This window comes from Triticum aestivum, chromosome 5D (genome assembly GCF_018294505.1).
Source record: "Triticum aestivum cultivar Chinese Spring chromosome 5D, IWGSC CS RefSeq v2.1, whole genome shotgun sequence".
Lineage (NCBI taxonomy): Eukaryota > Viridiplantae > Streptophyta > Magnoliopsida > Poales > Poaceae > Triticum > Triticum aestivum.
Genome location: NC_057808.1, coordinates 119669074 through 119681320, shown reverse-complemented (window position 1 = coordinate 119681320; position 12247 = coordinate 119669074). Strand labels below are relative to the sequence as shown.

The 12247-nt window shown below is 48.1% G+C and overlaps 2 protein-coding genes across 2 annotated transcripts; both read left to right on the top strand.

Moving 5' to 3' along the window:
- Window positions 1–307: 307 nt before the first annotated feature.
- Window positions 308–6590, top strand: LOC123119806 (GPI ethanolamine phosphate transferase 3). Its single transcript, XM_044539737.1, has 20 exons — window positions 308–1003; window positions 1079–1113; window positions 1207–1328; window positions 1482–1571; window positions 1660–1779; window positions 1881–1964; window positions 2055–2132; window positions 2256–2381; window positions 2447–2536; window positions 3176–3211; window positions 3284–3339; window positions 3428–3575; window positions 3646–4102; window positions 4192–4283; window positions 4400–4952; window positions 5098–5236; window positions 5462–5503; window positions 5604–5772; window positions 6074–6157; window positions 6269–6590. The coding sequence occupies exons 1-20, from the start codon at window positions 759–761 to the stop codon at window positions 6362–6364; spliced, it is 2862 nt and encodes a 953-aa protein (XP_044395672.1). The 5' UTR covers window positions 308–758; the 3' UTR covers window positions 6365–6590.
- A 1100-nt stretch (window positions 6591–7690) lies between these two features.
- LOC123124462 (respiratory burst oxidase homolog protein B) lies at window positions 7691–11680 on the top strand. Its single transcript, XM_044545076.1, has 9 exons — window positions 7691–8565; window positions 8656–8815; window positions 8940–8988; window positions 9072–9185; window positions 9314–10132; window positions 10214–10428; window positions 10535–10637; window positions 10726–10808; window positions 10898–11680. The coding sequence occupies exons 1-9, from the start codon at window positions 8103–8105 to the stop codon at window positions 11487–11489; spliced, it is 2598 nt and encodes an 865-aa protein (XP_044401011.1). The 5' UTR covers window positions 7691–8102; the 3' UTR covers window positions 11490–11680.
- Window positions 11681–12247: the final 567 nt, after the last annotated feature.

The window sequence follows — 12247 nt, the reverse complement described above, 5'->3', positions numbered from 1 at the left end:
ACCCACGATTTTGCACTTTTTTTATGCATTGATTTCATTGCTCCCTTAGATTTATGTTACTTATCGCTCAAATGAATATATATATATATATATATATATATATATATATATATATATATATATATATATAAATGTATATCAGTGTTAGATACATCCGCTTGAGTGACAAGTACTAATATAATGGGTAAGAGTATTTATTATAAATATAATTATTTTATGACTTAAAAAACTTGACATCAAACAGGAACAGCGGAACCAGCAGTCCGACCGGTGAAAACTGAATCGAAAGCCTTACCGGTTCGATCACCGGACCCCTTCCACCGCCGGGCACAACTCGCACGGCTCCACCGCCTCCCACCGCTGGCCGCTCCTCCATCTGCCACCGCTGGCAACGTCTATGCCTGCTTCCGCTCGCCGACCTCACGTATCAAACCCGGCCGCCGTCAAGCACACATCGAGGCACCACACCTCCGGGCGAGCAACCCCCGCCGCTCCCTGCCTCCCCGTCCAGCACGCATCGAGCTGGAGAGCAAGCTCCGCCGCGGCCGCCGGAGATTCGGCCACACCGACGTGCTGCTCCTCTGTCGTGCTGCACAGGTCCTAATCAGTATTAGTACTAGTTTTCTTGACGTGTTCCCATCTGCACCGTCCATCGCGAAATAAAGGGCGCGCACATAATCTCGCCCACGCAAATCCAAGCACACCGGTTACTCACAGCTTCAGATCCGACCCGACGAGCACGACGCCTGCCGGAGTCCATGGCGGCGCCGGCGAGCCGCCGCCGCGGGTCCTCCTGGGGCCGCTCGTGGCCGCTGCTCTTCGTCGCCATCCTCGCCCTCCACTCGCTGGCCATCTACCTCTTCACGCGCGGCTTCCTCCTCACCCGCACCGAGCTCGACCTCCACAGCCACCGGGACGACCGCACCGGCGTCTCCCCCGGGTGCTCCTCCTGGCCCCAGCCAGCCGTAGACCGCCTCGTCATCGTCGTCCTCGACGCCCTCAGGTAGCACCGCCTTGCCTATTCTGTCCTCGCTTCAGTTCCCATGTCTGATTCTGAGCAATCTCTGCTATCTTACAGGTTCGATTTCGTGGCACCGAGTACATTCTTTGAAGGTGGGTTTGCATTTGTGTAATTCTGCGCAATGAGAAAACTACTGTAGGACATTGCGAGCTGCTACCGAGTTAACCCTGACCATTTTGCTGCAGAGAAGCAGCCATGGATGGACAAGCTGCAGGTCCTGCAGAAGCTGGCTGCTGATGAGAAGAACTCTGCTAGGATCTTCAAAGCTCTGGCTGACCCACCGACCACCAGCCTTCAACGTCTTAAGGTGATGAGTACTGTTGTGTGTATAACTGTATATTGATCTCATGGCATACATTCAGCACTGATGTTATGCCAAAAAACTGTTATCTCGAGTACACCTCAATGCAATATCAAAGGGTCATAACTTAGTGTATATTCTTGCTGCAACTATATTCAGGCTCTCACGACGGGTGGTCTCCCTACCTTTATTGATGTCGGCAATAGCTTTGGAGCTCCAGCAATAGTGGAAGACAATATAATGCATCAGGTTCTTTGCACTTCACATTTAACTTTAGTAAAATACGTAGCTCATGGCGGATAGTTAATCATGCTTTTGTTTCTTTGCGCTCAATCAGCTGGTCAAAAGTGGAAAGAGGGTAGTCATGATGGGAGATGATACATGGATACAGTTATACCCAGAGCACTTCAACAAGTCATTTCCATACCCTTCTTTTAATGTTAAAGATCTCGACACGGTATGCCATCTGTTCAGTACCATTTTATCCTTTCTGCGCGATGAGCTATTTTTCGCTTTCCATTTAATTTCCATAGAATTACCCATCAAATTATGTATCAGGTAGACAATGGTGTTATTGATCACTTGCTTCCTTCACTGCACGAAAATGACTGGGACGTTCTTATTGCACATTTCCTTGGTGTGGTAAGTTGTTTGTGTTCACTTTGGAGCTGGCTTACACATTTGATCCTTTCCTTTGTGGAACTAGAAGCATATGAGATCAACTTTCTTTAGGACCATGCAGGGCATATATTCGGTGTTGACTCTACCCCAATGATCCAGAAGTTGGAGCAATACAATCAAATCCTAGAGGTCAGGTGCCCCATTCATAGTACATGATCTGGTTTTTTTTGTGTGCTAATTGTTTGCAGGAGACATTATCTTATGTGATCCTAAATTCTGATCGTTAAATTAGCCTCAATTTTGCTCCTGTAGGATGTAATTGACACATTGAAAAGCCTATCAACACCTGGTGGTCCCAATGAAAATACTTTACTCCTTGTAATGGGTGATCATGGCCAAACCCTAAATGGTGACCATGGAGGAGGAACTGCTGAAGAGGTGACATGTCTTGTTTTTTCGTTGCTAAGCACAAAACTATCTGAACTAATGCAGTTTCATTGTAGGTTGAAACATCTCTGTTTGCATGGAGTCCAAAGACACCACCCGATGCTGTCTTATCTGTTCTTGGTGAAAATTCATGCAATTTTGATCTGGTACATTTCATTTGTAATGATAAATTGACTGATCTTGTCATTCATGCTAACATCTTGGTTTTCTTGTTTGCATGTAATCATTCTCTTGCTAATTTTTATCAGGACTAGGACCCAAATAATCATAGCACATACTCCTTGGTCATTTTTTTCTTTTGAAAAGGGGATAAACCATTCGGATGCACACAGCCATCACTCCTTGGCCATATTGTCACCTGAATTATAATTTATATAGAATATGAAAGTCACACTTAGAGGGATACTTCTACTGACATATTTAGTTCTTTACTGTTTCGTTATGGGTCTGACATCTGACATTCCGTGAGAAATTAGGTATGTAGACAGTCCTTAACTAACTGGGTTATGCATGGGTATGAAGTAGTATCATACAAAGCATGCTCATAGCCTTTAGCATGGTGGGGTAGTTAGCATTTCTGTATAGAATTACCTTTCTCGTAGGCTTGTACAATTGATGGAATACAAGTTTGATAGAAGCAGTGTAGAGTTATTTAGTTCCTTGCCTTATTTTTTTAGTTATCAATTGCAATTTATTTCGTAATAGTCGGCTTCTATCTGTGCATTTAGCAATATGAATATGAACGTTGATTGATTTCCCTTTCTGCTGATGGTTTACTGTTCTAGCATGGGAAAGAAGTGTGCGTCAGCACTATGCAGCAGGTAAATTCTGATTGCGCTCTCCCATATGGATGCTCTATTTTATCAATATTGCTAAGTTTTTCTTGATTTCAGCTTGATTTTGCAGTAACTGTATCAGCACTACTCGGTATACCTTTTCCTTTTGGAAGGTACGTAAACTTAACATGGTGCTTATTTGATGGCTTCAGTTGTGTGTTACTGCTTTTTGTTGAGATGTGCCTGTTTTTCCATTTCTAGCATTGGACGTGTAAACCCAGAATTGTATGCTTTGAGTGCTGGGACATGGGATAATCAAAGGACGGGTATCAATGCATGCACGCCACAGGATGACCTAGTAGCGTGGAAAATGAGATATGCTGAAGTCCTTTGTGTAAATAGTTGGCAGGTAGTATGAACTGCATTTGCAGATATTCTGATTTAGTAGTACTTCTTTGATCTTCATCTGTCCCTTGTAGGTAAAGAGATACATTGATCAATATTCTGGTAGTTCTATCATTGGATTTTCAGCTGAATACCTGCACCATGTTGAGGAGCTGTATTCAAAAGCTCAGGCGAACTGGTCAGAGGTTTTGAAGCCTACATGCCCATCGGAAACAGCTAAAGGAGAAGAATTTAAGGAGAGCGCAAGTTCTGCTCTGCAGTTGCAAATCGATGCATACTCTAGTTTCTTGGAAAGCTTTGCAAAGCTTGCTCGCTCTGCTTGGACGGAGTTTGATTTATGGTTGATGGGCACTGGTCTTTTACTTATGATACTGTCAGTTATCACTCAGGCATACATACTTGTGAGGCTGAATGCTGTATGTCAACCATCAGATCAGGAATGTCCTAGTTCAAGGATCATCCCCAAATTATCCTTTGCTTTTACATTGGTCACGATTCGAGCAGCGAGTTTACTATCCAACAGTTATATATGTGAGTTCATCAGATATACCAATCTTGCTGTACATTTTGAATTTGCTATGGTGACTACTGATTCACGAAGTTGTTTTCTTGTCATGCAGTGGCAGAAGGTAGAGTTACAAACTTTCTTTTGGCCACGAGTTGCATTGCCGGTGTGTGGAGCTCGGCCACAAACGGGAACTCCACCATAGAAGTTAATATTCCTATTATATCAATGCTGTTCAAACTTTCCTTTGTTCACTAGAATTTTTGTTTTAATGTTGGTTATATAATTATCTTCTGATCCCACCTTACTTTTTTAATTGACAGGAGTTTATTTTCCTTCTTCTAAATATTTTTGCACGATTTGGAATTGAGCTTGGGATGTCAAAACAAATTGCTGGGCCAACTGCTACAAAGGACCACCCAGTGAGCATCATTTGTGACATTTTCGGTTCCAGTTTTTGCAATGTCTCCATGGATATATTCCCCATCATATCTCTTGCCATGGTGACCTGCATTGTATTAAAGCTCATCGCCTATGCGGTCCATCAGAGGTTCTTGAAGTACTTTATTATCTGTGGAACCATCTTGAGCTATGCATTTATAGCAAATTATTGGGCTTCTGAAAGTACTTTACTGTCTCATACTAAAGCTGTTCAAGAAATTGGAAGAAGTTTGGCTCCTCGCTTTGTTTATGCTATTGGAGGTTTGTCATTGGTAATATCTGTACTTTGGCGATTGTTTGCCCCAGTTGATTCTTTGAAGTTCAACAAAAGGATAACTAGTTTATCAGCTGCCATGCTGTGTTCATGGAGCCCAACTATCTTGATGTTGTTGGGAAGGCAAGGTGCTTTTGTAGCGTTAATTTGCATCACTGGAGGTACTTTGCAAGTCACTCAATTCTTAAGACAAGCGCTTCTAAAAATTTGGCATGTACTCTTGAGGCACAACTTGAGCCTTTTTTTTCTTTTTATATCATCATTAGGAAGCATAGCATCTGAAAATTTTAATTAACCATTTTGCAGCTTGGTGCATAATAATGTTACAGCAGAAATATCAGAAAGACTCGAAACTTGACATAACAGGGAGTTGTGTTGCTAACCCTGTATCAGTAACACAATGGAGCCTTCTTGCAGTTTGTCTATTTTATCTGACTGGTCACTGGTGAGATCCTTGAGGGTTTGATGCATTTTGACCTTTCTTTTACTCTGATTTATGTTTCTGTTTTTATCCTTTTTATGTACTATGTTTTTACTGGTCTGCGAGATAATGCATGTCCATTTGTCCTTACTGTTATGGGGTTTTGAGCTTATGGTTAATGTGATTTAATTTGCATTGTTAGATGGGATTGCTAAAACTGCATTTGTGCTAATACAGAATACATTTCAGGTGTACCTTTGATGGCCTCCGCTATGGTGCTGCATTCATTGGGTGAGTATAATTATGTTCCAAATAATACTGTTGTATCTGAGAAAAAACATATCACTTGCATGTTATGTAATGATATTTGTCACAATTCTAAATTTTGCAGGTTTGACAATTTTCATATCATTCGTCAAGGGTTTCTTCTTTCTATTGATACCTTTGGTGTTTCTCACATCCTGCCAGTTCTTAGTCTTCCATTTGTTGCCATCCACTGTTATAATACTGCATCGAAGAAAAGCAAGGTGAAGGATGTCACCATCAATATTCTAATACAGGTACTGAGGGAAATTCGTTCGTGCTCTCTGGCAGTAATTTAGTAACACAATTTCATTAGTTAAACATTCTCTTTTACAAAAAAGTTTCATATTCAGGAAAATAATATGGACAGTGAGTATGTACTGTTTAGGCACAGCCGTGTTAGACTACAAACAAACACCAATTTAGATTTCCCTAATTGTCGACCATATACTGAAATAGTGTTATTATGCATTGTGGAACTCCTTCTGTTGATCTGGATATCGGCTCTTTCTTTGCTTGCCGATCCACGTGATATCTAATGTTATGTGCCAAACTCAGGTCCATTTGATGTATGGTCTAATTACAGCTATCACTACGACAGTTACAATCGTATGTGTCACGATTCAAAGGCGTCACTTGATGGTAATATGTGCACTTAATTCCAGCAAACAATAGTCGCTGGTTTTTTGTATTGCTGCTTTGTGGTTGTTTACGCAGATTTGTTTTGACACTAGTTATCTTTCAACTTTGCAGGTGTGGGGTTTGTTTGCACCAAAATATGTATTTGACGCGATTGGGCTTCTCCTAACAGACTTGCTAATTTGTCTCGCTTCTTTCTACTACAGCTGATGTTTTTTTTCCTTGCTGCTTCTTGGGATATAGATGCTGTACAATTTTGCGAGTACACTGCAAATTGGCACAAAGATTATGTAGACTGAATTAGATTAATTCATAGCAAATCCTTGTTTTGTTGTTGCTGCGGTAGTGAACAAGCAAACTAAGTGATAGCAAAAGTTGCCCAAATGACTTTGTCCTTTGAATTAACAAAGATGCATATGTGACTCGGGTAACCTAATTATCAGTGTGCAGTTCATCTACTTCAATTTTGTTATAACAGATAACAGACACCAAAATTAACGGCGTGTGGTCCTCATAATGTTGAGCTGTAACATTGAACTTCGATCTTTGCCCTGTTATTCTGCTTATATCTTTGTTGAACCCATCGTAGAGAGAGCAGAGTGACCGGTTTCTTGTAGAACCCCACAAGTTCCGTTAGACGGTTCCCCGCAAAAAAAAAAGTTACGTTAGACGGTTATGTAAAGAGCATGTAAGGTGGTGTTAGGTGCAGAGCTGCTAAGGCCCCTTCCAATGCTCCACCATGCACAGGCGCCAAGGCTGCCATGTTACTACTACATTCTTTAAGATGTACTGAAATCAAATAAAAGTTGAAGAATAGAAGTTGGCATTTGCTGCGCAGGCAGATAATCAGTTTTTGTTCCATCTTTCTCTACAAACTTTGCGGCTTTCAAAAGTTTGGAGCTTATGTGATAGTACTTGCCCGCCCTTCCCTGCTACAGTAAATCTCACACCCCGGTGTGGGCTTAGGCGAGGCCGAGAATGTGTGTAAAATAACGGTGAAAGGGTGACCAGGCATTATAAAAAGAAGAAGAAGAAGTCCGTAACGGGAATTCCTTCCCTTGGTGGCGGCCGCCAGTGGTTTTATCCTAGTTCCTTCCGTTGTTTCCTTATCGTCGTGGCCCGTGGATGACGTGCTGTGCTGTAAGACGGGGGTGGGTGCTTAAGCACATCCAGCTGTGCCCAAGTTCCAAGCTTGCATCGATGATCCCTCCCTCAACAACCCTTGTCACTTGGACTTGTAGTATAGTGTTCTACGTACTTTGACCACGGTTTTTTTCTTCTTCTTCTTTACCTTTCACCATGGCCAGCGCAAAGCTACCACGTTTAGAGTGTTTCTTGAACGGGAGGGAACGGCTGTTTCCAAACATTCAGACACAGTACATGTAGCGAGAATCTAAGCGCTCCAAATATTTATATGCATGGGAACCGGACTGGAAGACCACATTCTGAGAACAGGCCATAGCCTCACATGCACATATCCTGAACGGCATTGTTAAATGACGATTGGATGTCTTCACTGGTTTTGAAGGCCACCCCTCCCTGACCAGGGGCTGGATTGCCGGACTGCGCAAAGCCATCAGAGTTGAGTTGAGAGACAGGGGCGGGCGCCCACTGTATTCCATTCCACCACCTTCCATCATGCCATCAATCTCCCCCTGCTCTTGACTCTTGCCCTCAGCAAACCTTAAAAAACACTAGCAAACAGACACAAAAACCTTCAGAATGCTAGTACTACAACCGTGTCCTCACCAAATCTACTAGTACTGCTTAACCAATTCCACTACTGTTTGCATCTCTCTCTATATATGCCCCGCGCATTCTTGCTTTCCTGGCTGCCAAAACACTCGCCATCCATCGACCTCCGCTTCCATTCTCCAGACAAATCAGTGGACCTGTTTCTCGACGCCGCATTGCTCGCTAGTTTGCTTCACCACCGCGGGTGACGGGCATGGAGAGGAACGGCAATGCCATTGCCGGGCCACCGCCGGAAGAGAACAAGGGCGCGGACGGCAAGAGCGGGAGCCGGCGGAGCACGCGGTTCAAGGAGGAGAACGAGTACGTGGAGGTCACGCTCGACGTCGGGGCCGACGACGCGGTGGCCGTCCAGGGCGTCAGGGCCGCCGGCGAGACGCCCGACGCGGCGCTGCTGCCCCGGAGTGGCGGCCTGTCCTCGAGGCTCAAGGCCGAGCTGAGGCGCATCGCGTCGGCCAAGCGTGGGGGCAGCGACAACGCGCCGGCGAGCCAGCGCCGGCTGGACCGGAGCATGACCGGCGCCGCGCGCGCGCTCAGGGGCCTCCACTTCCTCAACCAGAGCGTGGTCACGCGGGGCAGCTGGCCTGAGGTGGAGAAGCGGTTCGACCGCCTCGCCGTCGACGGCCTGCTCCTCAGATCACGCTTCGGCCAGTGCATTGGTAAGCTCGCTCACTCATCCATTTCTCTGAAGCGTCAGGTTTATAAGTCTGAATTTTCGGTGAAATGATGATCTCAAATTTGTGTTGTAGGGATGGTTGGGTCGGAGGAGTTCGCGGCGCAGATGTACGACGCGCTTGCAAGGCGAAGGGGGATCGTTGCTCAGGTGCTGACCAAGGATGAGCTGAGGGAGTTCTGGGAGCAGCTCTCCGATCCAGGCTTTGATGCCAAGCTCCAGACTTTCTTTGACATGTACGTCTCCAATCAAATCCAATCCCCAAGTTCAACTTTGTCTGCAATCTGAAATATGGACCAAATTTGACATTCGAATTAAGTTTGATGTAAAAAATTGACAATTGTACTGAACTTGTTGCAGGGTTGACAAGAATGCAGACGGTCGGATCACCGAAGAGGAGCTCAAAGAGGTGAGAAATGAGCAAAATATCACGAGTGTTGTTTGTTCAGCACAAATCATTTGAATGCTTCTGAATTTCTGTTGGGTTGTCAGGTCCTCACTCTGACGGCCTCCGCGAACAAGCTCACCAAAATCCTGGAGCGCGTCGACGAGTACACTGCGTTGATCATGGAGGAGCTCGACCCCGACCAGCTCGGCTACATCGAGGTCCATCCTCTCTCACCCTTCGCCTCTTTTCTGTGGAATTGATTGTCAAAGTGTTCGTAAGTTCACCGACAGTGATACTGAGTACTGACAACTCCATTTTCGCCTTGATTTTTTTTTAAACACCACAGCTTGCGACACTGGAGTCCCTGCTGCTGCTGCCCCCTTCCCAGGCGCCGACGAGCCTGGTGGCGCACAGCTCCAACATCAGCCAGCTCATCAGCCAGAGGCTGGTGCCGGCGCGGGACGCGAACCCGCTCCGGCGGGGCGTCACGGCGACGCGCTACTTCCTGGAGGACAACTGGAAGCGCGTGTGGGTGATGGCGCTGTGGCTGTCCATCAACGCCGGCCTCTTCGCCTGGAAGTTCTACGCGTACCGCCGCCACCCGACGTTCGACGTGATGGGCTACTGCGTGTGCGTGGCCAAGGGCGGCGCCGAGACCACCAAGTTCAACATGGCCCTCATCCTCCTCCCCGTGTGCCGCAACACCATCACCTGGCTCCGCTCCCGGACCAGCCTCGGCGCCGCCGTGCCCTTCAACGACAACATCAACTTCCACAAGGTGGTGGCCGGGGGCGTGGCCGTCGGCGTGGCGCTGCACGGGGTGACCCACCTCACGTGCGACTTCCCGCGCCTGCTCCGCGCCACCGACGAGGCGTACGAGCCGATGAAGCGCTACTTCGGGCAGGCGAGGGTCCCGGACTACTGGTGGTTCGTGCGGGGCGTGGAGGGCGTCACCGGCGTCATCATGGTGCTGCTCATGGCCGTCGCCTACACGCTGGCGCACCCGCGGTTCCGCCGGAGCAAGCTCGGCGCGGGGAACCCGCTCAAGAGGCTCAGCGGCTTCAACATGTTCTGGTACTCCCACCACCTCTTCGTCGTCGTCTACGTCGCCTTGGTCGTCCACGGCGTCTGCCTCTACATCAACCGGACGTGGTACAAGCAGACGGTGAGCGATCGATCGAGATCTCCAAGCTCCGGTCTCTTCAGATACGGACTATGTTTAGTGGTAACTCTTTGGAAATTTCAGACATGGATGTACCTTGCCGTCCCCGTGTTGCTGTACGCCGGCGAGCGGCTTCTTCGGGCGCTGAGGTCGCACGGACTCACCACCGTGAGGATCGAGAAGGTGGCGGTGTATCCTGGGAATGTGATAGCCATCCACATGAGTAAGCCCCACGGCTTCAGGTACAGGAGCGGCCAGTACATCTACGTCAACTGCGGCGAGGTCTCGCCGTTCGAGTGGTGAGCGCCCTCGATCTCTCGTGGCTTCCATCGTCTCCGCGTCGCTGCGAATGTAGCAGCCGTGCACCTGAGCTGACAAGCTGCTGCTGCTGCTATTGCAATGCAGGCACCCATTCACCATCACCTCCGCTCCCGGCGACGACTACCTCAGCATGCACATCCGGTGCCGGGGCGACTGGACGAGCAGATTCAGAGCCATTTTCTCCCAGGTGAGTACAGCACTGGCAGAGCAATCGAGCCGACGCGTTTCTCTTGCAGGAAGGATTCGCTGTTAACAATGGTTGTTTGTTGTCGCAGATATGCAGGCCACCGTCGGCAGGGCAGAGCGGCCTCCTGAGAGCCGACTTCACGTCCATGGTGGAGCACAACGCCAACGCCAAGTAAGTACGAGTACGAGCAGGAAGGACCGTCGACGTCCATGGTGGTGGTTCTGAACTTGTCTGATTTTTCCTTGATGCTGGCGGTGCAGGTTCCCGAGGCTGCTGATCGACGGGCCCTACGGCGCGCCGGCGCAGGACTACCGCAAGTACGACGTGCTCCTCCTGATCGGCCTCGGCATCGGCGCCACGCCGCTCATCAGCATCGTCAAGGACGTGCTCAACAACGTCCACCGGCAGGACGGCGACGAGGGGTTCATGACGAAGCGGGTCTACTTCTACTGGTGCACGCGGGAGGAGGGCTCCTTCGAGTGGTTCCGCGGCGTGATGAACGAGGTGGCGGAGCGCGATGCCGCCGGCGAGGAGTCCGTGGTGGAGCTGCACAACCACTGCACCAGCGTGTACGAGGAAGGCGACGCGCGGTCGGCCATGGTGGTGATGCTGCAGGCGCTCCACCACGCCAAGAGCGGCGTGGACGTGGTGTCCGGGACGCGCGTCCGCACGCACTTCGCCAGGCCCTGCTGGCGCGACGTCTTCAAGCGCGTCGCCTGCGACCACCAGGGGCAGCGCGTCGGGGTCTTCTACTGCGGCGACCAGAAGCTCACGCCGGAGCTCAGGCGGCTGTCGCAGGACTTCTCGCACCGGACCACCACCAAGTTCGTCTTCCACAAGGAGAACTTCTGACCTGAATTTCGACATGCTAATTAGGCGAGCGATACAGGAACGTACATATACACTTTATTATTCACTTGCTGTTTGCTAGTAGTAGTATATCAGACACGTACGGTCTTGCATTGGGTATGTACATTTCTTCCTTTCTTCTTTGTACTATATATCTTAATTAATATAAGTAGGAGGGCATCTTTGTCTAAAAATCTGTGGTATGGATAATTAAACCTCTACCCATCTCTCAAACCATTAATTTCCTCAAAAACAACAATTTCATCCTTGTATATCTCGGACCTCTAGTTTGTTGCGATCAAACGAGCGAGAGAGAGTTTTGTGCTGCGTAAGACTGCAGCTTTTCTTCCTTGGCCTCTTGCCTTTTATTCAGAACGAAAGCAAACGCAATACACGCGATCAGCCCACGATCGATCCAGACGTGCCATCCCACGTCCATGATGCATGAGAGTCAGTCGTACTGCTCCTAGCTACTCGCCACGGTGCGCACGTATGGTGGCCCTGGCCTAATCTTTAGGGAAAGAGGGAAAACAGAATCCTAATAAACTAGCTAACTGAAGAAAACTGAAAGCTGGAAAAAAACTGGTGGCGCGAGACGGGTTCAACCCCAACAGTCTCCCCCTTGAACTTGTCACGCGCCCTTGGTGTCGAGGATGCCGATCTTGGCGCGCAGCTCCTGGAAGCGCACACGCCCAAGTGATTTCGTGAGGATGTCAGCCAGCTGCTCGCCGGTGTTGACATGATCGACCTTCACCTTCCCT